General features: G+C 41.5%; 1 protein-coding gene across 1 annotated transcript in view; it reads left to right on the top strand.

Moving 5' to 3' along the window:
• The first annotated feature begins 10,722 nt into the window (after positions 1 to 10,722).
• LOC123083918 (protein BZR1 homolog 1-like) overlaps positions 10,723 to 24,107 on the top strand; it is a 48,621-nt gene continuing 35,236 nt past the window's right edge. Inside the window, exon 1 of the mRNA XM_044505782.1 lies at positions 10,723 to 10,884. Within this exon, the coding sequence (XP_044361717.1) occupies positions 10,723 to 10,884 (162 nt within the window). The remainder of the gene's footprint in view (positions 10,885 to 24,107) is intronic.

Genomic DNA, 24,107 nt, shown 5'->3' with positions numbered 1-24,107 from the left:
TCGAAACCCTAAAATAGGCAAAAAAAACAACAATTCTGGGTTGGGCCTTCGGTTAATAGGTTAGTCCCAAAAATAATATAAAAGTGTATAATAAAGCCCAATAATGTCCAAAACAGTAGATAATATAGCATGGAGCAATCAAAAATTATAGATACGTTGGAGACGTATCAATGACCTAAGGTTTATCAATCCGTGGGCGGCATAGGATGAAGATGGTCTCTCTCAAACAACCGTGCAACCAAATAATAGAAAGCCTCTTGTGTCCCCAACACACCGAATACGATGGTAATTTGTATAGGTGCACTAGCTCCGCGAAGAGATGGTAATAAAAGCGTAGTAATGATAGTAGATATTGATTTTTGTAATATGAACAATAAAAAACAGCAAGGTAGCAATTGATAAAACGGAGCACAAACGGTATTGCAATGCTTGAAAATGAGGCATAGGGTCCATACTTTCGCTAATGCAATCTCTCAACAATGCTTATATAATTGGATCATATAACCATCCCTCAAAGTGCAATGAAGAATCACTCCAAAGTTCGTATCTAGCAGAGAACATAAGAAGAAATCGTTTGTAGGGTACGGAACCACCTCGAAGCTATTCTTTCTGATCAATCTATCCAAGAGTTCGTACTAAAATAACACCAAATAAGTTCAGATTCATAATACTCAATCCGACACAAAGAACCTCAAAGAGTGCCCCAAGATTTCTACCGGAGAAACAAAGAATAGAAAGTGCATCAACCCCTATGCGTAGATCACCCCAATGTGACCTCGGGAATCCGCAAGTTGATTGCCAAAACATATATCAAGTGAATCAATATAATACCCCATTGTCACCACGAGTATTCATATGCAAGACATATATCAGGTGCTCTCAAATCCATAGAAGTATTCAATCCGATAAAACAAAATCTCAAAGGGAAAACTCAATTCATCACAACAAGATAGAGAGGGAGAAACACCATATGATCTGACTATATTAACAAAGCCCGGGATACATCAAGATCGTGACATCTCAAAAACAAGAGAGAGAGAGAGAGAGGGAGATTAAACACATAGCTACTGGTACAAACCCTCAGCCCCGAGGGTGGACTACTCCCTCCTCATCATGGTGGCTGCCGGGATGATGAAGATGGCCATCGGTGATGATTTCCCACTCCGGCGGAGTGCCGGAACGGGGTCTAGATTGGTTTTCAGTGGCTATAGACGCTTGTGGTGGCGGAACTTGTCATCTAGGGTTAACCTCAGGGTTTTTGGAATATTTGGGAATTTATAGGGCGAAGAGGGGGTGCAGGAGGCCATCGAGGTGGGCACAACCCACCTGGGCGCGCCTGGGCCCTGGTGGGTTGTGCCCCCATCGGGGCACCCCCCCCCAAGTGCTGTTGTGGCCCATTGGATGTCTTCTGGTCCATAGAAAATCCACAATAACTTTCACGGTGTTTGGGCTCCGTTTCTCTTTGATTTCCTGCGATGTAAAAAACAAGCAAAAAACAACAACTGGCAGTGGGCACTGGGTCAATAGGTTTGTGCTACCTCTTGAGCATGCGTTGGTTTTTCCCTTGAAGAGGAAAGGGTGATGCAGCAACGTAGCGTAAGTATTTCCGTAAGTTTTTGAGAACCAAGGTATCAATCCAGTAGGAGATAACACGCAAGTCACGTAGTACCTGAACAAACAATCAAGAATCTCGCAACCAACACGATAAAGGGGTTGTCAATCCCTTCACGGTCACTTACAAAAGTGAGATCTGATAAAGATAATAAGATAAATATTTTTGATATTTTTGTTGTATAGATTGCAAAATAGTAAACGAGATGCGATGTAAATAAAAGAGATGCAATATAATAAGAAAGAGACCCGGGGCCATTGGTTTCACTAGTGGCTTCTCTCATGATAGCAAGTATTACAGTGGGTGAAAAATTACTGCCGAGCAATTGATAGAAGAGCGCATAATTATGAGAATATCTAGGCAATGATTATGAAATATAGGCATCACGTCTGTGTTAAGTAGACCAAAACGATTCTGCATCTACTACTATTGCTCCACACATCGACCGCTATCCAGCATGCATCTAGAGTATTAAGTTCATAAGAAAAGAGTCATGCTTTAGGCAAGATGACATGATGTAGAGGGATAAACTCAAGCAATATGATATAGACCCCATCTTTTTATCCTCGATGGCAACAATACAATGCATGCCTTGCTGCCCCTACTGTCACTGGGAAAGGACACCGCAAGATTGAACCCAAAGCTAAGCACTTCTCCCATTGCAAGAAAGATCAATCTAGTAGGCCAAACTAAACCGATAATTCGAAGAGACTTGACAAGATATCAAATCATGCATATAAGAATTCAGAGAAGAACCAGATATTGTTCATAGATAAACTTGATCATAAATCCACAATTCATCGGATCTCAGCAAACACACCGCAAAAAGTACTACATTGAATAGATCTCCAAGAACATCGAGGAGAACTTTGTATTGAGAACCAAAGAGAGAGAAGAAGCCATCTAGCTAATAACTATGGACCCGAAGGTCTGTGGTAACTACTCACACATCATCAGAGAGGCTATGATGTTGATGTAGAAGCCCTCCGTGATCGAATACCCCTCCGGCAGATCGCCGAAAAAGGCCCCAGATGGGATCTCACGGGTACAGAAGGTTGCGGTGGTGGAAAAGTGGTTTCGTGGCTCCCCCTGATGTTTTTAGGGTATAAGAGTATATATAGGCGAAAGAAGAACGTCGGTGGAGCTCCGTGGGGCCCACGAGGGTGGGGGGGCACGCCCTCCTGCCTCGTGGAAGCTTCACGGAGTTCCAGACTTCTACTCCAAGTCTCCTGGTTTGTGTTTGTTCCAAGAAAGATCCTCGTGAAGGTTTCATTTCGTTTGGATTCCGTTTGATATTCCTTTTCTACAAAACACTAAAATAGGCAAAAAAACAGAAACTGGCACTAGGCCTCCGATTAATAGGTTAGTCCCAAAAATAATATAAAAGTGCATATTAAAGCCCATTAAACATCCAAAACAGATAATATAATAGCATCAAACAATCAAAAACTATAGATACGCTGGAGACGTATCAAGCATCCCCAAGCTTAATTCCTGCTCGTCCTCGAGTAGGTAAATGATAAAAATAGAATTTTTGATGTGTAATGCTACCTAACATAATTTTTGATTTAATTTCCTTTATTGTGGCATGAATGTTCACATCCGAAAGATTCAAGACAAAAGTTTAGTATTGACACAAAAATAATAATACTTCAAGCATACTAACCAAGCAATTATGTCTTCTCAAAATAACATAGCCAAAGAAAGCTCATCCCTACAAAATCATATAGTTTGTCCATGCTTCATCTCCGTCACACAAAATGCTCCCATCATGCACAACCCCGATGACAAGCCAAGCAATTGTTTCATACTTAGCCCTTTCAAACTTTTTCAAGTTTTCGCAATATATGAGTGCGAGCCATGGATATATCACTATGGGTGGAATAGAATGGTGATTGTGGAGAAGACAAAAAGTAGGAAGATAGTCTCACATCAACTAGGCGTATCAATGGGCTATGGAGATGCCCATCAATAGATATCAATGTGAGTGAGTAGGGATTGCCATGCAACGGATGCACTAGAGCTATAAGTGTATGAAAGCTCAACAAAAGAAACTAAGTGGGTGTACATCCAACTTGCTTGATCATGAAGACCTAAGGCAATTTGAGGAAGCCCATCATTGGAATATACATGCCAAGTTCTATAATGAAAAATTCCCACTAGTATATGAAAGTGACAACATAAGAGACTCTCTATCATGAAGATCATGGTGCTAATTTGAAGCACAAGTGTGGAAAAACGATAATAACATTGCCCCTTCTCTTTTTTTCTCTTTTTCTCATATATATATATATATATATATATATATATATATGAAAATGGTTGTGTACTCCTGGGAGTACGTACTCCCGCTCCTCATATACCGCATAGATGAATGTTTTATACCTTTTTATTATTTTTAATATACTTCATTAGTAATTATTAGATACCCCAAAATGAGTTTCATGAAAAAATTTATGTGAGTCTATGTATTTTTAAATATTTATGTATATACTGATGTGTTTGTACGTGAAAAGGTATATTACAAAAAGTACGTCACAGATAATATTTTTTTAACTAAACTCATATTGGGGTATCTTATAATATTTAATGAAGTATATTGAGAATAATAAAGAGGTACAATTAATGCGTATATGAGGTATATTGAGGATGGGAGTACATACTCCCAAGAGTACAGAAGAGGAGTCCTATACACACACACACACACACACACACACATCTGGGCTATTCTGTTACGCGTAACAGAATATTATTCTGTTACCCTTTTTGAACTGACAGTTTCAAGTGGTTGTACTGATGTTTTCGAAGCGGTTGAACTGATGCTTTCAGTTGTGTTTAACAGATCGTCTTCTTTAGTTCAAAAACTTTTTGTAATTTTTTTGTCGAAAATGTGGCGTGTAATATATCGTTGGAAAGCTCTTGACAACCATATTTCAAGTATATTGAACGTTTTTGCAAAATCATTACGGTTTAAGAACAGTTTTGAAAAAACCATTTTTTTCAAAACCGAAAACGTGAATCGTATTTTGGACTCAATATTCAAACGGTTTGTCGAAATTGAGCAAATAAGATGGCGTTGGAAAGCTAGTGAAAATCCGCATCTTCCATATATGTATTGTTTTTTTCTAATTCTATATGATTTAAAAGTAATTTGAAAAACGGTAAAATTCTGGGCGAAACGTATTTTCGCGATTTTTTGCAAACAGTTTGTCGGATTGAAGCAAATGATACGGTGTTGGAAAGCTATGTAAAATGCGCAACTTTTTCGTATAGAAATGTTTTTTCTAATTCCTTCCGATTTCAAAACGAATTCGAGTACGGTCAAATTAGATTTTGAACGCTATTTTTTTTAAAAAGTTTGTCGAAATATGGCAAATAATATACCGTTGGATAGCTATCGAAAATGCGAAACTTAGTCATGTTGAACGTTTTCTCTACTTCGCAACCTTTTAAGAGTAATTTTGAATACGGCATGACGGATCCTGCTGTTTTCTCGTGTGAAAAACCGAGTAGTTGTACTGATATATATGTATATTTGTACTGAGCTATTTTTTGTAGAGTAATTTTGAATAGTTCCGAAAAAGGGTAGTTGTACTGATGCTTGCATGGGTTTGTACTAAGTGTGTTTTCACTAACTAGACTTTGCTATTTTTTGTAGAGTAATTTTGAATAGTTCCGAAAAAGGGTACTTGTACTGATGCTTGCATGGGTTTACTGTATCATCGCCCCTGTACTTGTATAGTTTCTATCATCGAACTGAATGATATTTTATTCAAAAAGAAAATGTGTTTGTTTTGTTTCCTTTTTTAATTCAACATTTTTTTGACAATGTTGTTCTGAACTTCTCTCATTTTACGACTTGTACTGAGGTACTTACTAAGCAGGATTTTCATGGGGTTTCTTTTTTGCTTGAACTTTACAATTTGACTTTCTGCCATTTCTTTTATTCCGAACGGACCACCGTTTTTACCTCGTACTGAGGTACTTACTACGCCCGAACTGGGGTGGCTGTCGCGTGTCTCGGCGTGTTTTGAACTCGATGATATTTTTTCATCAATTTACTGGCCATTTTTTCATCACACTTGAGAGCGTGATTAATAGGTTTACTTACTGGCCAGTAACACATGAACTCCTCAGGCAATAATACATGAACTACTAGGAACATAAATTTTCATCGAGCACTTGAAAACATAAAACATTACATAAAAAGAAGCACCGAACAGTGAATGTAAAAATAACTCCCACATCCATCATATACTGGGAGCTTCCACTTGAATAGGAAAATTTCTTTATACCTCATCAATTAAAACACGAAACCTGAAGAAAAGAAGTGTTGGTTTCTCATTGACATAATAACAAATAGGAGCACAAAATCATAGCTTTTCATCAATGTCAGCATGATGCATTGTTGCATTTTGTTGTTGTTGTTGTTGTTGTTGTTGTTGTTGTTGTTGTTGTTGTTGTTGTTGTTGTTGTTGTCTTCCTTGACTATTGAAAGTGCTCTTCTTGGTCATTTATTGTGATGGCCAATAACGCCTGAAAGTGCTCTTCCAGGTCTCACTCTCCCGAAATCCCTAAAACATTAAAAATCAACAGATTTACACAACGAATATAGAAATGCACAAATGAATCTCCTCCTCAAGATCAGTGATGAAGGATGCAATAAATATCATCAACCAAATGCCAAAGCGTATTATAAATGAGATACGTGCTTCTCAAGCCTTAACAAAGGCAAAAAAATTGATTTTTCAATGCATAATAGGCAAGAACGGATCCAAGTCAGTACTGATGCGATTTATTCCATCGAACCACTACGAAAGTTTCTCTATATTGTTATGTTTTTAACACACAAGTATCGAACTATTTGCTGCCTTTCCATTATGAATTGATGGCGTAATACATGTTGAACTGTTATTCAAGAGTGAAATTCAGAAATACATATATATTGGCATACTCCAAATAAGTGCATTTTTAGGAACAAAACTTTCTGAATCTTCTATACAAAAGAACTTGAACAATCAGTCCAAAATATAATTCAAGTTGAACGATCATTTTCCTTACCGAGTGTTAAGGAAAATGAAATTCTTTGTCCAATGACAACGTAAGAGTCATGACTAGTAATCGCAAACAACACTAGCTTGACCACCCGTCATGTGTGTGCGGCAAGGGGAGGAGATACTCTGATGCATACAAAAGATGAACTGAATCACCATCTCTGTACTGAACTTATGTATCTATACAATGCAATCCTATTATTATATCTTGTCAAAAATCTCAAATTAAAATTTGAACTTATCGAACATGCACATGGAATGGACAACAATTCACATAAATACTGTGTTACTTCCCTAGATGCTTCTACAATCACGAGAAATACAAGTCTACCCATACTAGTATCCCAACCAAAATTGAAACTTGCATTCACAGGTTGTTGTGGAGTTTTCAACTTGTAACAACTAAAACACTTTAGCCGTAGTGTAACATCAAACCTTAAGAAAAAATGACAGTTCTCATTGGGCATATGAACAATCAATCACCTTCTCTGCATCAATGGAAAATCATAGTTCAGTACAAGAAATCAAATTAGCAATCAATTTTTGTAGGTGAGAGATAAGAGAGAGGAGATACGAACGGGGAGTTCAACCCCGCTGCTACATCCTCCTCGGCAGAGGCACGCAGCGAGGATGCCACTTCGTTGCTATGCTTACAGGCAAACTGATTGTTGAAGTGCAGCAACAAGTTATTTGCCACATGGTGAAGCAAACAATAGCAGCGGAGGGTGCCCAAATGGACAAAGAACTTGCTTCGGGTTTTATTTTCAACTTTCCTGGAAGTAATACTTGTACTCTAGTCCCAGTACAAGTATCATGCCTATAATTTGTAAACAAAAAAAAGATGCAGAATTTACAAATGAAAAGATTAAAATAAAAGTTGAAACAACAGAGAAACTATTAAGCAAATAGCATGAGTGATCTTCTAGTTCAAGCACTATATTTTACTGATTTTTTTGTCGGTGAACTTTTGTAATTTAGGTACTAGAACTCACTGATGTTATTTACTCTTTGTTTTTTGAAGGCATTTTTCAGTACATGTTGAACTCTTTTTTAAACACACCCACAGTTGAATTGGATTAGTACATGCGGAAAATATCAGTTTTTCATAAGAAAAACTTGCACTGAATTAGTTAAACTCTGAATATGTGCAGAGAACATTAGAGTCTCAAGCTACTCTAGGCCACACACCGAACCAAGCTTTTCAGCATGATGCATCTTCTCTTATGGAATGTATATACGGAAACAAAACAATTTCTTATAACACTTCCTAGCCCATTCGCTTCAAGCTTTAGAAGAAAAACTTTTTTTGGAGGGGGGGGGGGTGGGGGAGAAAAGAAGATGGATTTCTAAACTACATTTCTCTGCACTGAATTCCTATCAGATGTTGAACTTTCTAACCTGCAGTTGCCCAGAAGCCATCCCAAGTTCTTCTTGGACTGATGTCCGCGTTCCACTTGAACGGCTGCCAGTGACCATGGTGGACGAGCTCGTGGCCAAGTGTGGCCGAGGCGACCACCGGGAACTGTAGGTGCTTGTGCAGCAACACATTTTGCCCGACTTCTCGACTCCCTGCCCAATTTTCCTGAGAAGCAAGATAGAAAAGAGAGATATTCTTCTCTCTTACAGCTGAAAAATTAAACGCATAAAAAACACATTTTTTATGCTCTCAACCTCCTGCATATATATTTAAACTGATGATTTTCTCTCACTGAACATTACTGCCTCACAAGTCTGAACTATGCGAACTTTATTCTGGCCAAACTATTACAAATTTTCTATACAGCGAACTACCATACAATATAAAACTGATTTTTTAATACGCACATTGCACTGATTCAGCTTTCCTTTATGAACTGATGATAAAATATATACTGGGCTGCTACACCAGCAGCAAATTCATGAATACATGACATTTTTTGGATAGCAATCTAACAAGTGTTATAGCAAAGCAGGGAACAAGTACACGTTTCGAACTGCTCATGAACACGCATCAAGCAAAAAGTACAAACCAGTTCTGGTTCACTAAAACATGAGTTAATTTTCAATATAGATTCACTAAAACGGCTTCTGATTTTTTTTAACATCTAGCTTCTTACTTTTTTACAATTTGAACTCACTTGTTTTTTCTGTATTTTCGCAACACAAAAATGAAGCAGTAAACAAGAGATGGGACGGGGTGAGTACCTGTCGGTGCCGACAGAGAAGCGCAGTAGTCTTGCCAGCGAACATGGTGCTAACGATGATGTGAATCACGCCAAGTTGGAATGTACTGCAGACATTAAAACAGAATAAACAGAGAACATGTTGACCAAATCAGGACACCCTTAAGAACCTTCGGCCTAGTAAGATAGATATCACAATGCAATAGTGGTATACAAATAGTGAACATTTCAGTTAGCAACGTGAGTGCACCATCAGGGTTCAGTGACCGCACCCCCTCTCTTTAACTTACTTTTGTTTCTGAACCACATTCTGGTAGGTGTTTCTCAACAATGCAAGATCATTATTCACTTGCAGTTGACAAATTAACCAATGGTTGACTATAATGAAGTGCATATATAGTTAAAAGAATTAAAACGTTGATCAACTTATACTAGATTCTTTTTTAAAAACTAACATGTACTGTTTTGGTTAGTCTAGGATGGATTGTTAGAATTTCTAAAGGCACTTAATTACCTTCAAGACTGCAAGAGTGAAGGATGCCTTTTTCATATTTTATTTATTTATGCTACTCATTCACATAATTTTACAAATGGACAACACTTGCTGTACAAAGTACTAAAAAGATTCATGTAGAAACAATACTACAAGATTTGTGAACAAAAGGTCGTACATAAGTTGTACTGATCCACGGAAAGATTTGCTACTTGCAAGAAAATAAATATGAAATCTATCTTGGAGATTCGACATATGTTCCATTGATTACATTCAATCATGTATGTACTGAAGAAACAAAATGCAACTCCACCATTTAGTAGTTCATGGTTGAATAGTTGAACTTCACAGAATGACAATTTTTGAACTTAGCCAAGGAATAACTTTTCTCAAATTCATGTTTGAAATTGTAGAAGCAACAACACACTTTGCCCCCCCCCCTCGCCGACTCCCATCCCAATCTTCCTCAAAAGAAGGATAGATAGAGAGAAATTGTTCTCTTTTTCAGCTGAAAAATTAAATAGAACAAAAATATCAGTTATTTTGGCTCACAGCCTCCTTTATATATTTTTTGAACTGATGTTTGTTCTCATTTGAACTGATGTATCTTTTGTAGCTGAAACATTGCAAAATATGTAGTTGTCCTTTTTTCTGTAATTGAAGGGAAAAAAACACATAAGAAAATACAACCATGCTTCTTAACCTCCTTTAGTTCTTTTTTAGGAAGGAATTCAATTCAACAAAACATATGCAAACATCTCGGCTACGAACTTCTGTATTTTTTTTCTTTGAGCTTACTTCTCTCGAGATTTTGAGCTGATTTGTGTTACAAGCACAGGAAAAACTCTGAATGAGCTGATGTTAGTACATGTAAAAAAGATGACCATGTTCATGTATATTAACCGGAGAAGTTAATAAAGGAACTTCATCTTCACCATACTGACTAGACCAATATTGAAAATCTAAAGTACAAGAGGAGGCCAGCTTAAGGAATTTAGTAATTTATAGTAATTGAACTGCTGGTCCTTTTTGTGCGCACTGAAGAACTACTACAGAAATATACCAGAAAAAATGGAGATGAGTGGCGGTGCGAGTGTAGCACGGCGTCCTCGCCGGAGAAGCAGCACACCAGTACCCCAACACGCGAGCACCCACCACCACGCTTCTGCCGTCGACGGCCAGCCGAGCACCCAGGGCGAGGAGGGCGGCCCAAAGCCCTTGCTTGCGGACGGAGGGGCTGGGGGGCGGTGGTGCGGCCATGGGACCTCGCAGGGAAGGCGGCCGGATCTCGGGGAGAAAGGCGGCCGGAGCACAGGGAGGGAGGCGGCCGGAGCAAGGGGAGGGAGCTGGCCGGAGCACGGGGGAGGGAGGCGGCCGGTGCGCGGGGGAGGGAGGCGACCGATGGGCGGGGAGGGCGGCGGCCGCTGCGCGGGGGAGGGCGGCGACCGATGCGCGGGGAGGGCGGCGGCCGGTGCGCGGGGGAGGGCGGCGGCCGGTGCATGGGGGAGGGCAGCGGCCGGTGCGCGGGGGTGGGCGGTGCCGGCGTGGGAGGGAGACGGCGAGGTTTTTTTGGTGGGATCGGGTCGAACCTGGTGTGTTTTGTTTTGGGTTTCGGGGTGGGCTTGTTTCTTTTTGTCGTACCGATTCAGATCCTATAAGGGGAACGGGGATCCTATATATATAGTGTTACTATTCATCACCCAGGGTGCAGAATAAGTTATTCTTCACCCGAGGTAATCTTACGATCATTTCATAATTAAATTACGTTTCAAATTCAAATAGTTACATTCTTATTGATTCACTACGTAAAATTTGACATAAGAAAATAAAAATATAGGTCATAAGACAAGAAAATTTGTAGTTTATGTGTATTTTAGACTATATTTTTACGTTTGTAATTTTACATAACATAAAATATTTTTTACGGCGATTATATATTTTTGTTACGGTCCCTTTTTACGTCGGAAATAAGACAAAACTTACGAAACGTAAAATTATGGTGCATTGATGGTAAAATAGAGGGGGGTGAAGAATAACTATTCCTCACCTAGGGTGATGAATAGCGCGACCCTATATATTCTTTTTTATCGCCTCTTTTTTCGTCCGGAGTCTCATCCCGACTTGTGGGGGAATCATAGTCTCCATCATCCTTTCCTCACATGGGACAATGCTCTAATAATGAAGATCATCACACTTTTATTTACTTACAACTCAATACTTAGAACAGAATATGACTCTATGTGAATGCCTCCGGCGCTGTACCGGGATGTGCAATGAATCAAGAGTGACATGTATAAAAAATTTATGAATGGTGGCCATGCCACAAATACGATGTCAACTACATGATCATGCAAAGCAATCTGACTATGATGAGCATGTCATAATAAAAGGAACACTGGAAAGTTGCATGGCAATATATCTCGGAATGGCTATGTAAATGCCATAATAGGTACGTATGGTGGCTGTTTTGATGAAGGTAAATGATGGGTTTATGGTACCGGCGAAAGTTGCACGGTACAAGAGAGGCTATCAATGGTGGAAGGGTGAGAGTGCGTACAATCCATGGACTCAACATTAGTTATAAAGAACTCACATACTTATTGCAAAAATCTACAAGTCATCAAAACCAAACACTACGCACATGCTCCTAGAGGGATAGATTGGTAGGAAAAGACCATTGCTCGTCCTCGACCACCACTCATAGGGAAGGCACTCAAAGAACACCTCGTGCTTCAAATTTGTCACACAACGGTTACCATATGTGCATGCTACGGGACTTGCCAACCTGAACACAAGTATTTCTCAATTCCACAGTTACTCAACTAGCACAACTCTTATATCACCATCTTTATATCTCAGAACAATTATCAAGTATCAAACTTCTCATAGTTTTTAATGCACTCTATATGAAAGTTTTTATTATACCCATCTTGAATGCCTATCATATTAGTACTAATTTTATAACCAAAGCAAGTTACCATGCTGTTCTAAAATACTCTCAAAATAATATAAGTGAAGCATGAGAGATCAATAATTTCTATAAAATAAACCACCACCGTGCTCTAAAAGATATAAGTGAAGCACTGATACGTCTCTAACGTATCTATAATTTTTGATTGCTCCATGCTATATTATCTACTGTTTTGGACATTATTGGGCTTTATTATCCACTTTTATATTATTTTTGGGACTAACCTATTATCCGGAGGCCCAGCCCAGAATTGCTGTTTTTTTGCCTATTTTAGGGTTTTGAAGAAAAGGAATATCAAACGGAGTCCAAACGGAATGAAACCTTCGGGAACGTGATTTTCTCACCGAACATGATCCAGGAGACTTGGACCCTATGTCAAGAAATAAAGGAGGAGGCCACGAGGTAGGGGGCGCGCCTACCCCCCTAGGCACGCTCTCCACCCTCGTGGGCCCCCTGTTGCTCCACCGACGTACTCCTTCCTCCTATATATACCTACGTACCCCCAAACGACCAAGTACAGAGCCAAAACCCTAATCCCACCGCCGTAACTTCCTATATCCACGAGATCCCATCTTGGGGCCTGTTCCGAAGCTCCGCCGGAGGGGGCATCCATCACGGAGGGCTTCTACATCAACACCATAGCCTCTCCGATGAAGTGTGAGTAGTTTACCTCAGACCTTCGGGTCCATAGTTATTAGCTAGATGGCTTCTTCTCTCTTTTTGGATCGCAATACAATGTTCTCCCCCTCTCTTGTGGAGATCTATTCGATGTATTATTCTTTTTGTGGTGTGTTTGTTGAGACCGATGAATTGTGGGTTTATGATCAAGATTATCTATGAACAATATTTGAATCTTCTCTGAATTCTTTTATGTATGATTGGTTATCTTTGCATGTCTCTTTGAATTATCAGTTTGGTTTGGCCTACTAGATTGATCTTTCTTGCAATGGGAGAAGTGCTTAGCTTTGGGTTCAATCTTGCGGTGTCCTTTCCCAATGACAGTAGGGCAGCAAGGCACGTATTGTATTATTGCCATCGAGGATAACAAGATGGGGTTTTTATCATACTGCATGAATTTATCCCTCTACATCATGTCACCTTGCTTAAGGCGTTACTCTGTTTTCATGAACTTAATACTCTAGATGCATGCTCGATAGCGGTCGATGAGTGGAGTAATAGTAGTAGATGCAGGCAGGAGTCGGTCTACTTGTCTCGGACGTGATGCCTATATACATGATCATACCCAGATATTCTCATAACTATGCTCAATTCTGTCAATTGCTCAATAGTAATTCGTTCACCCACCGTAAAATACTTATGCTCTTGAGAGAAGCCACTAGTGAAACCTATGGCCCCCGGGTCTATCTTCATCATATTAATCTTCCAATACTTAGTTATTTCCTTTGCTTTTTTACTTTGCTTTTATTTTACTTTGCATCTTTATCACAAAAATACCAAAAATATTATCTTATCATATCTATCAGATCTCACTCTCGTAAGTGACTGTGAAGGGATTGACAACCCCTTATCATGTTGGTTGCGAGGAGTTATTAGTTTCGTGCATGTACTAGGGACGCGTGCACAACCTCCTACTGGATTGATACCTTGGTTCTCAAAAACTGAGGGAAATACTTACGCTACTTTGCTGCGTCATCCTTTCCTCTTCGGGGAAATCCAACGCAGTGCTCAAGAGGTAGCAAGAAGAATTTCTGGCCCCGTTGCCGGGGAGGTTCGTGCAAGTCAAGATTTGACTCCCGACAACGAGCCATTTCTGGCGCCATTGACGGGGAGTCTACGCAAAATTCAATATACCAAGTACCCATCACAACCCTTATCTCCCGCATTACATTATTTGCCATTTGCCTCTCGTTTTCCTCCCCCCCACTTCACCATTGCCGTTTTATTCGCCCTCTCTCTCTATCCTCCCTCTCTTTCTCTATTTGCCTCTTTTTGCCCGTTTGCTTTTTGTTTGCTTGTGTGTTGGATTGCTTGCTTGTCACGATGGCTCAAGATAACACTAAATTGTGTGACTTTACCAATACCAACAACAATGATTTTATTAGCACTCCGATTGCTCCTCTTACCGATGCTGAATCTTGTGAAATTAATGTTGTTTTGCTGAATCTTGTCATGAAAGATCCGTTTTCCGGCCTTCCTAGTGAAGATGTCGCTACACATCTAAATAGCTTCGTTGATTTGTGTGATATGCAAAAGAAGAAAGATGTGGACAATGATATTGTTAAGTTGAAGCTATTTCCTTTTTCGCTTAGAGATCATGCTAAAGCTTGCTTTTCGTCTTTGCCTAAAAATAGTATTGATTCTTGGAACAAGTGCAAAGATGCTTTTATCTCTAAGTATTTTCCTCCCGCTAAGATCATCTCCCTCAGAAACAATATTATGAATTTTAAGCAACTTGATCATGAACATGTTGCACAAGCTTGGGACAGGATGAAATTAATGATACGTAATTGCCCTACTCATGGTTTGAATTTGTGGATGATTATACAAAATTTTTATGCCGGATTGAATTTTGCTTCTAGAAATCTTTTACATTCGGTCGCGGGAGACACTTTTATGGAAATCACTTTAGGATAAGCTACTAAACTCCTAGATAATATTATGGTTAATTATTCTCAATGGAATACTGAAAGATCTTCTAATAAAAAGGTGCATGCGATAGAAGAAATTAATGTTTTGAGTGGAAAGATGGATGAACTTATGAAATTATTTGCTAGTAAGAGTGTTTCTTCTGATCCTAATGATATGCCCTTGTCTACTTTGATTGAGAATAATAATGAATCTATGGATGTGAATTTTGTTGGTAGGAATAATTTTGGTAACAACGCGCATAGAGGATATTTTAATCCTAGGCCTTATCCTAGTAATCCCTCTAATAATTATGGTAATTCCTACAACAATTCTTATGGAAATTATAATAAGTTTTCCTCTGATTTTGAATCTAATATTAAAGAATTTATTACTTTGCAAAAGAATTTCAATGCTTTGATTGAAGAAAAATTGCTTAAGATTGATGATTTGGCTAGGAACGTGGATAGAATTTCTCTTGATGTTGATTCTTTGAAACTTAGATCTATTCCACCTAAGCATGATATCAATGAGTCTCTCAAAGCCATGAGAATTTCCATTGATGAGTGCAAAGAAAGAACCGCTAGGATGCGTGCTAAGAAAGATGCCTGTACAAGAGCGTGTTCTTCTAGTTCCTATGAAAATAAAGATGAAGATCTAAAAGTTATTGATGTATCCCCTATTAAATCTTTGTTTTGCAATATGAATCTTAATAATGATGGGATTGATTATGATTCACCTTTACCTAGAAGGCGTTCCAAAAATTCGGAGTTTTTAGATCTCGATGCTAAATTTGATGAAAGTGGGATTGAAGAAATTAAAACCCTAGATGTTGCTAAACCCACTATTTTGGATTTCAAGGAATTTAATTATGAAAATTCCTCTTCGATTGATTGTATTTCCTTGTTGCAATCCGTGCTAAATTCTCCTCATGCTTATAGTCAAAATAAAACGTTTACTAAACATATCGTTGATGCCTTGATGCAATCTTACGAAGAAAAACTTGAGTTGGAAGTTTCTATCCCTAGAAAACTTTATGATGAGTGGGATACAACTATTAAAATTAAGATTAAAGATCATGAGTTCTATGCTTTATGTGATTTGGGTGCTAATGTTTCCACGGTCCCAAAGACTTTGTGCGATTTGTTAGGTTTCCGTGATTTTGATGATTGCTCTCTAAACTTGCACCTTGCGGATTACACTATTAAGAAACCTATGGGAAGAATTAATAATGTTCTTATTGTCGCAAATAGGAGTTATGTTCCCATAGATTTTATTGTTCTTGACATAGATTGCAATCCTTCATGTCTTATTATTCTTGGTAGACCTTTCCTTAGAACGATTGGTGCAATTATAGATATGAAGGAAGGAAATATGAGATTCCAATTTCCGTTAAGGAAAGGCATGGAACACTTTCCTAGAAAGAAAATTAAATTACCTTATGAATCTATTATGGGAGCCACTTATGGATGGCCTACCAAAGATGGCAATACCTAGATCTATCCTTGCTTTTTATGCCTAGATAAGGGCGTTAAACGATAGCGCTTGGTTGGAGGCAACCCAATTTTATTTTTATTCCTTGTTTTTTTCTCTGGTTTATTAATAAATAATTTACCTAGCCTCTGTTTTGGTTGTGTTTTTTGTGTTTAATTAGTGTTTGTGCCAAGTAGAACCGTTGGGAAGACTTGGGGAAAGTCTTGATATCTTGCTGTAAAAAACAGAAACTTTAGCGCTCACGAGAACTGCCGCCATTTTTATTTGGAAAGTTCTATTTAGTTAATTATTTTTGAAGATTATTAATAGATAAATTCCTCACTTCCATCAATTTATTTTAAATTTTTCGGGGTTCCAGATCTTGCGCTAGCTACAGATTACTACAGATTGTTCTGTTTTTGACAGATTCTGTTTTACGTGTGTTGTTTGCTTATTTTGATGAATCTATGGCTAGTAAAATAGTTTATAAACCATATAGAAGTTGGAATACAGTAGGTTTAACACCAATACAAATAAATAATGATTTAATTACAGTACCTTGAAGTGGTCTTTTGTTTTCTTTCGCTAACGGAGCTCACGAGATTTTCTACTTTGAGTTTTGTGTTGTGAAGTTTTCAAGTTTTGGGTAAAGATTTGATGGATTATGGAACAAGGAGTGGAAAGAGCATAAGGTTGGGGATGCCCATGGCACCCCCAAGATAATCTAAGGACACATAAAAGCCAAATCTTGGGGATGCCCCAGAAGGCATCCCCTCTTTCATCTACTTCTATCGGTAACTTTACTTGGAGCTATATTTTTATTCACCACATGATATGTGTTTTGCTTGGAGCGTCTTGTATGATTTGAGTCTTTGCTTTTTAGTTTACCACAATCATCTTTGCTGTACACACCTTTTGAGAGAGCCATACGTGATTTGGAATTTGTTAGAATACTCTATGTGCTTCGCTTATATCATTTGAGTTATATAGTTTTGCTCTAGTACTTCACTTATATCTTTTAGAGCACGGTGGTGGATTTGTTTTATAGAAACTATTGATCTCTCATGATTCACTTAGATTATTTTGAGAGTCTTAAATAGCATGGTAATTTTCTATAATCCTAATATGCTAGGTATTCAAGATTAGTAAAAATCTTCCTATGAGTGTTTTGAATACTAAGAGAAGTTTGGTGCTTGATGATTGTTTTGAGATATGGAGGTAATAATATCAAATTCGTGCTAGTTGAGTAGTTGTGAATTTGAGAAATGCTTGTCTTGAAGTTTGGAAGTCCCATAGCATGCACGTATGGTAAAGTTATGTAACAAATTTGAAACATGTGTTCTTTGATTGTCCTCCTTATGAGTGGCGGTCGGGGACGAGCGATGGTCTTTTCCTACAAATCTATCCCCCTAGGAGCATGCGCGTAATGCTTGGTTTTTGATGACTTGTAGATTTTTGCAATAAGTATGTGAGTTCTTTATGACTAATGTTGAGTCCATGGATTATACGCACTCTCACCCTTCCATCATTGCTAGCCTCTTCGGTACCATGCATTGCCCTTTCTCACATTGAGAGTTGGTGCAAACTTCGCCGGTGCATCCAAACCCTGTGATATGATACGCTCTTTCACAAATAAACCTCCTTATATCTTCCTCAAAACAGCCACCATACCTACCTATTATGGCATTTACATAGCCATTCCGAGATATATTGCTGAGGGAGTCCTGGATTAGGGGGTCTCCGGACAGCCGGACTAGATCCTTTGGCCGGACTGTTGGACTATGAAGATACAAGATTGGAGACTTCGTCCCGTGTCCGGATGGGACTCTACTTGGCGTGGAAGGCAAGCTAGGCAATACGGATATGGATATCTCCTCCTTTGTAACCAACCTTGTGTAACCCTAGCCCCCTCTCGTGTCTATATAAACCGGAGGGTTTTAGTCTGTAGGACAACATACAATCATACCATAGGCTAGCTTCTAGGGTTTAGCCTCTCCGATCTCGTGGTAGATCAACTCTTGTACTACTCATATTATCAAGAATAATCAAGCAGGACGTATGGTTTTACCTCCATCAAGAGGGCCCGAACCTGGGTAAAACATCGTGTCCCCAGCCTCCTGTTACCATCCGCCTTAGACGCACAGTTCGGGACCCCCTATCCGAGATCCGCCGGTTTTGACACTGACATTGGTGCTTTCATTGAGAGTTCCTATGTGCTGTCACCATAAGGAAGAATGCCTTGTCTCGTTGTTAAGAACAACATCACCGCCGGGGGAGCCTTAGCTGCCGGCCAAACTCTCCGGCTAGGCAGTTTCATCATGACCGACCGTTCGGCTGCTGCCCCGACGATGACTTCTCGGGTCATCGAAAACAACCTCCACGTCGGCTCGGAATTCGCCGAGCAGATGGGTCCAATGGAGCTCTCTTCCCTAAACGAGCTCTTGGATCGCATTGCCACCTTGGGAGTCGCTACGGACAATGATCGGATTGGGCTTAAACCCGATCAAAGGGAGATTAACTCTCCACCAGTCACCCACCATGTTGCGGTGGTGGAGGAACAATACGACGATTCCTCTTCTATCTTGAGGACTAACTATGTACGGATTCCTAAGCTCTCCGAGCCGGATACCCGTTTACGGGAGGACATCACCCAAGCCTTGAACCTAGCGTCACGCAGCGGGCCAGACTTATCGGGCAATATACCGGAACCCGAAATTCCAATATTGGAAACACCTCGGCCCCTGGGTCTCAGATTGGGTAGGGGTTCGGACTCAATTCCACCCACCCGCCCAGACATAAATGATCTTTCCCACATCACGCAAGAGCCCCATGAAATATTACATCATTATTGGGCCAGATTCCTCCTTGTAATGAACAAGGTTAAGGACTGTCGCGAGGAAGACGCAGTCTCATTTTTCTGTAATAACTGCACGGACAAGGGAATCCTTAACGCCTTAAGTCACCGTGACATATCACGCTTCGCTGACTTGGCATCCATAGTACGAAAGTATTGTGCGATGGAAAGCGCCTGGAAAACCAAAACGAAATTTTGGGATAATCCGGCTAAGAATATACACCCAGTCCGAAGTAAAAGGGTGCACTATCATAAGACACCCGAGTTAGTTACAAAGAAACAAAAACCCTCTACAGGGCATGGAACCGTATTGGAGGGATGGCTTAACGGACCCTGCAAAATTCATAGCACAGCGGATACCATACCAACGCACAACCTCAGAGCATGTTGGATACTCCGGCAGGTGGCCAAAAGTGGCGAGGGTCTTTTTATCCCAAATACCACAGATTACCATCCCGTGGATAAAAATACGGTATTAACTGTTTTTGAAACCTTCGCATTAAATAATAGGCGCAAGCGAACACTCCGCAGCCTCGCCGAAATCTGCCACGTAGCAGCAATGAATCCATGGAGTGACACGGCTATTACCTTCAATGCCAGTGACGAACCTAAATTCTGAACTGCCCGAGCACCAGCTGCACTGGTCCTCAGTCCAATTGTGGATGGCTTTCGACTCACCAAAGTACTCATGGACGGCGGCAGTGGATTAAACCTCATCTATGAGGAAACTCTTCAGAAAATGGAAATAGACTGGAACCGCATTGAGCAAAGTAGCACAACCTTCAGAGGAATCATCCCCAGTCGGGAAGCATGCTGTGATGGGAAAATCACACTAGATGTGGTATTCGGCATGCCGGAGAACTATAGGTCCGAAGAAATTACATTCCATGTGGCCCTGTTTAGTAGTGGATACCACGCCCTTTTAGGACGGGAGGCGTTCACGATCTTCCAAGCCATACCCCATTATGGGTACATGAAGCTCAAAATGCCCGGGCCCAACGGAATCATCACTCTCGCTAGTGATCCGGACACAACACTCCGTGCCGGAAACAAAACAGCCGCATTGGCCCTCGAGGCATTATCCGAAGCCCTCTCGGCCGAGGAATTAACTGCGCTACACTCCATGGTGGACAGGGACGATGTAATACTTGACAAGAGATCCAAGTCCACCTCTTTTAAACCAGCGGACGAAATAGTCAAATTCCAAGTCCACCCAACGGACCCTACAAAAACAGCTTCCATCGGGGCATAGTTAAACCCCGCCGTGGACGCCGCACTACGAGAGTTCCTGCGTGAGAATTGGGACATATTCACCTGGCACCCCTCAGACATGCTAGGAATCCCACGCAGGCTGGCCGAGCACAGCCTCAGTATCGTAAAGGGATTCAAGCCGGTCAAGCAGGCTCTTCGGTGTTTCTCTGAACCTAAGAGACAGGCTATGGGAGAGGAACTAGCCAAGTTATTGGAGGCCGGATTCATTAGAGAAATAAAACACTCGGACTGGCTAGCAAACCTGGTGATGGTACCAAAGAAGGACAAATCCTGGCGCCTCTGTGTCGATTTCAAGGACCTCAACAAGGCTTGCCCAAAGGATCCCTTCCCCCTCCCCCGCATCGATCAAATTATCAATGCTACCGCAGACACGAGTCATTGTGTTTCCTCGACGCATACTCCGGCTACCACCAAATCAAGATGGCGGAGTCTGACCAAGCCGCAACGACATTTATCACACCATACGACCCATTCTGTTTCAACACAATGCCTTTTGGGCTCAAAAACGCCGGCGCAACGTATCAGCGCATGATTCAGACATGTCTGGAGAAACATATCGGTAAAACAGTAGAGGCATAAATAGATGATGTGGTCGTCAAAACCAAACACGTCGACTCTCTAATAGACGACTTGAGGCTCACATTCGACAACCTCCGAACATACGACATCAAGCTCAATCCGAAAAAATGTGTTTTCAGCGTGCCAGCCGGAAAACTCCTGGGTTTCATTGTCTCCAGTAGAGGAATTGAAGCTAATCCGGCCAAAATTCGAGCTTTGTCACCGTTGGCTACCCCAACAGACCTCAAGCAAATCCAGAAATTAACTGGATGTGTGGCAGCTCTAAGCCGCTTTATCTCCCACTTAGGAGAAAAGGCATTACCCCTTTATCGCCTCCTTTGATGCACCGAACACTTTGAGTGGACGGACGCCGCCACAGCCGGATTGGAAGAAATAAAAGCCATACTGGCAACCAACCCAATCCTGGCCGCGCCAAACATCGGCGAACCAATGTTGTTGTACATTGCGGCAACTCACCAAGTTGTAAGCGCAGTGCTCGTCGTTGAACGAGAAGCTGACAGACATAAATTCCCTCTTCAAAAGCCGGTATACAATGTATCCACCGTCCTCACTCCATGCAAATCACAGTACCCACATTACCAAAAGATAGCCTATGCGGTATTCATGGCATCCCGGAAGCTGCGACACTACTTTCAGGAGTGTTCGATTAAAGTAGCCTCGAAAGTGCCACTTAATGATATTATAAACAACCGCGATGCTACGGGCCGGATTGCCAAATGGGCAATTGTGCTCCTCCCGTTCGACATAACATACAAACCTCGGTGAGCCATTAAATCGCAAGTATTGGCCGACTTTGTCGCTGAATGGACGGAAGCCGAACTCCCTAAAGAGTACGGCGCATACTCCAATTGGATCATGCACTTCGACGACTCTAAAATGCTGGCTGGTCTAGGGGCTGGCGTCGTCCTGACGTCCCCAACCGGAGATACCGTTCAATACGTGCTGCAGATACTGTATACAGACTCCAACAACGCAGCCGAATACGAAGCTCTACTGCATGGTCTTCGGATGGCAGTCTCCACGGGCATTCAACGCCTGGAGGTGCGTGGGGATTCAAACCTTGCAATATCCCAAATAAATGGAGACTTCGATGCCAAGGATCCGAAGATGGCGGCCTATCGAAACGCCGTCCTAAATATGTCAGCTCGGTTTAAGGGGCTCGAATTTCACCATGTGGCTCGGGAAAACAATCAGGCGGCGGATATCCTCGCCCGCATCGGCACAAAACGCAACGCGGTCCCCCCAACATCTTTTTGGAGAGGTTGTTTAAGCCATCGGTGGTATGGGAAGGGGACACCGGTAACAATAGTCCGGACCCGGCCAAAACGCCCGACACCGAACACTCTGACATAATCGGAGGCTCTGCCACCGAAATAACACCTTCAGCCCACGTAATAATGGTCGTCATCGCCCCGTGGACAAAACCATTCCTGGCCTACCTAACTAGGCAGGAACTTCCCGAGGACCAAAATGAGGCACGCTGCATAGTGCGGCGATCTAAAGCCTACAGGGTCCACGAGGGAGAGCTATATAAAAAAGCACTACCGGAGTCCTTCAAAGGTGCATCTCCGAAGAGGAAGGGCGGAAGATTTTGGCAGAAATTCACGCCGGACTCGGCGGTCATCACGCTGCAGCCCGGGCCCTCGTAAGCAAGGCCTTCCATACAGGTTTTTATTGGCCGACGGCCCGGGCAGACACATAGGACTTGGTCCAACACTGCGCCGGTTGCCAGCTTTTTGCAAACCAAAGGCATATGCCACCCACCGCCCTCCAAACAATCCCCATTACCTGGCCCTTCGCGGTCTGGGGGCTTGACATGGTCGGACCCCTTAAGGGGGGAACCCACAAGAAAAAATACCTACTGGTCATGGTGGATAAATTCACCAAATGGATAGAAGCCAAACCTGTTAAAACAGCCAAATTCGGACCGGTGATAGACTTCATATCCGGGGTTGTACACCGTTATGGCGTCCCCCACAACATCATCACTGACAACGGCACGAACTTCACGGCCGACAAGGTCAAACTCTCGTGCAGCAACATGGGCATCAAGCTCGATTATGCTTCCGTCTATCACCCACAAACCAACGGCCAAGTCAAGCGAGCAAATGGTCTTATCATGAGTGGCATTAAACCCAGATTAGTGCGGTCCTTAACAGAGTCTAACTCGCACTGGGTAGAGGAGCTCGACTCCGTACTCTGGGGGCTGTGGACCACGCCGGATCGCAGTACCGGATATACACCCTTCTTTATGGTATACGGCGCAGAGGCAGTCCTGCCCTGCGACATAATTCATGACTCACCTCGAGTGCACATGTACGAAGAAAGAGAGGCCGAGCTCGATCGGCAGGACAGTCTAGACACCCTGGAGGAAGAGCGCGACGTGGCAAAAGCCCGTTCCGCATTTTATCAGCAACAAACTCGCAGATACCAAAACAGAGAAGTACGGGCCAAAACTTATAACATTGGCGAGTTAGTTCTACGCCTGCCGGAGAAGAAAAAGTCCAAGCTCAAGCCCAAATGGGAAGGTCCCTTCATTATTGACCAAGTTCTGACTGGTGGAGTGTACCGTCTGCGGGATGCATCGAATAATCGACTTGAGCCAAACCCATGGAACGCAGCCAGGCTCCGAAGTTTCTACGCCTAGCGCCGGACTCTATGTTTGTCTTCTTCCTCTGCCCATTTTTTGCATATATATATTATCTGTCTTTTTTCTCTTTCTTTCTTTTATTCTTTTTGAAGGCCTTCAAGGGCCAACTTGTGCCTCGCTTGCACATTATAGATACGCTAACCATGCTCAATATACCTGGGGGCTTCTTACACACAAAAGCTTAATTATCCATCTGGGCTTCATGCCCAACACATGTGTTATTCTTCCACATGTACCTTTTCTTCGCCATTATATGCATCGATATGACTTAAGTTTTGGCCAAGCTGGGTCGCCTGGCTCTTGTATTTATGCCCTACGTTCCCTTTAATTCGGCTAGGGCATAAGGGGAGCACCTCTGCGATTGTTACTGCCGGGTCAGCTGGATGTGTACCTCAGACTAG

Source organism: Triticum aestivum, chromosome 4A (assembly GCF_018294505.1).
Source record: "Triticum aestivum cultivar Chinese Spring chromosome 4A, IWGSC CS RefSeq v2.1, whole genome shotgun sequence".
NCBI lineage: Eukaryota > Viridiplantae > Streptophyta > Magnoliopsida > Poales > Poaceae > Triticum > Triticum aestivum.
Note: the sequence above shows the minus strand (reverse complement) of the source record. Positions and strands in the feature narration are given on the sequence as shown.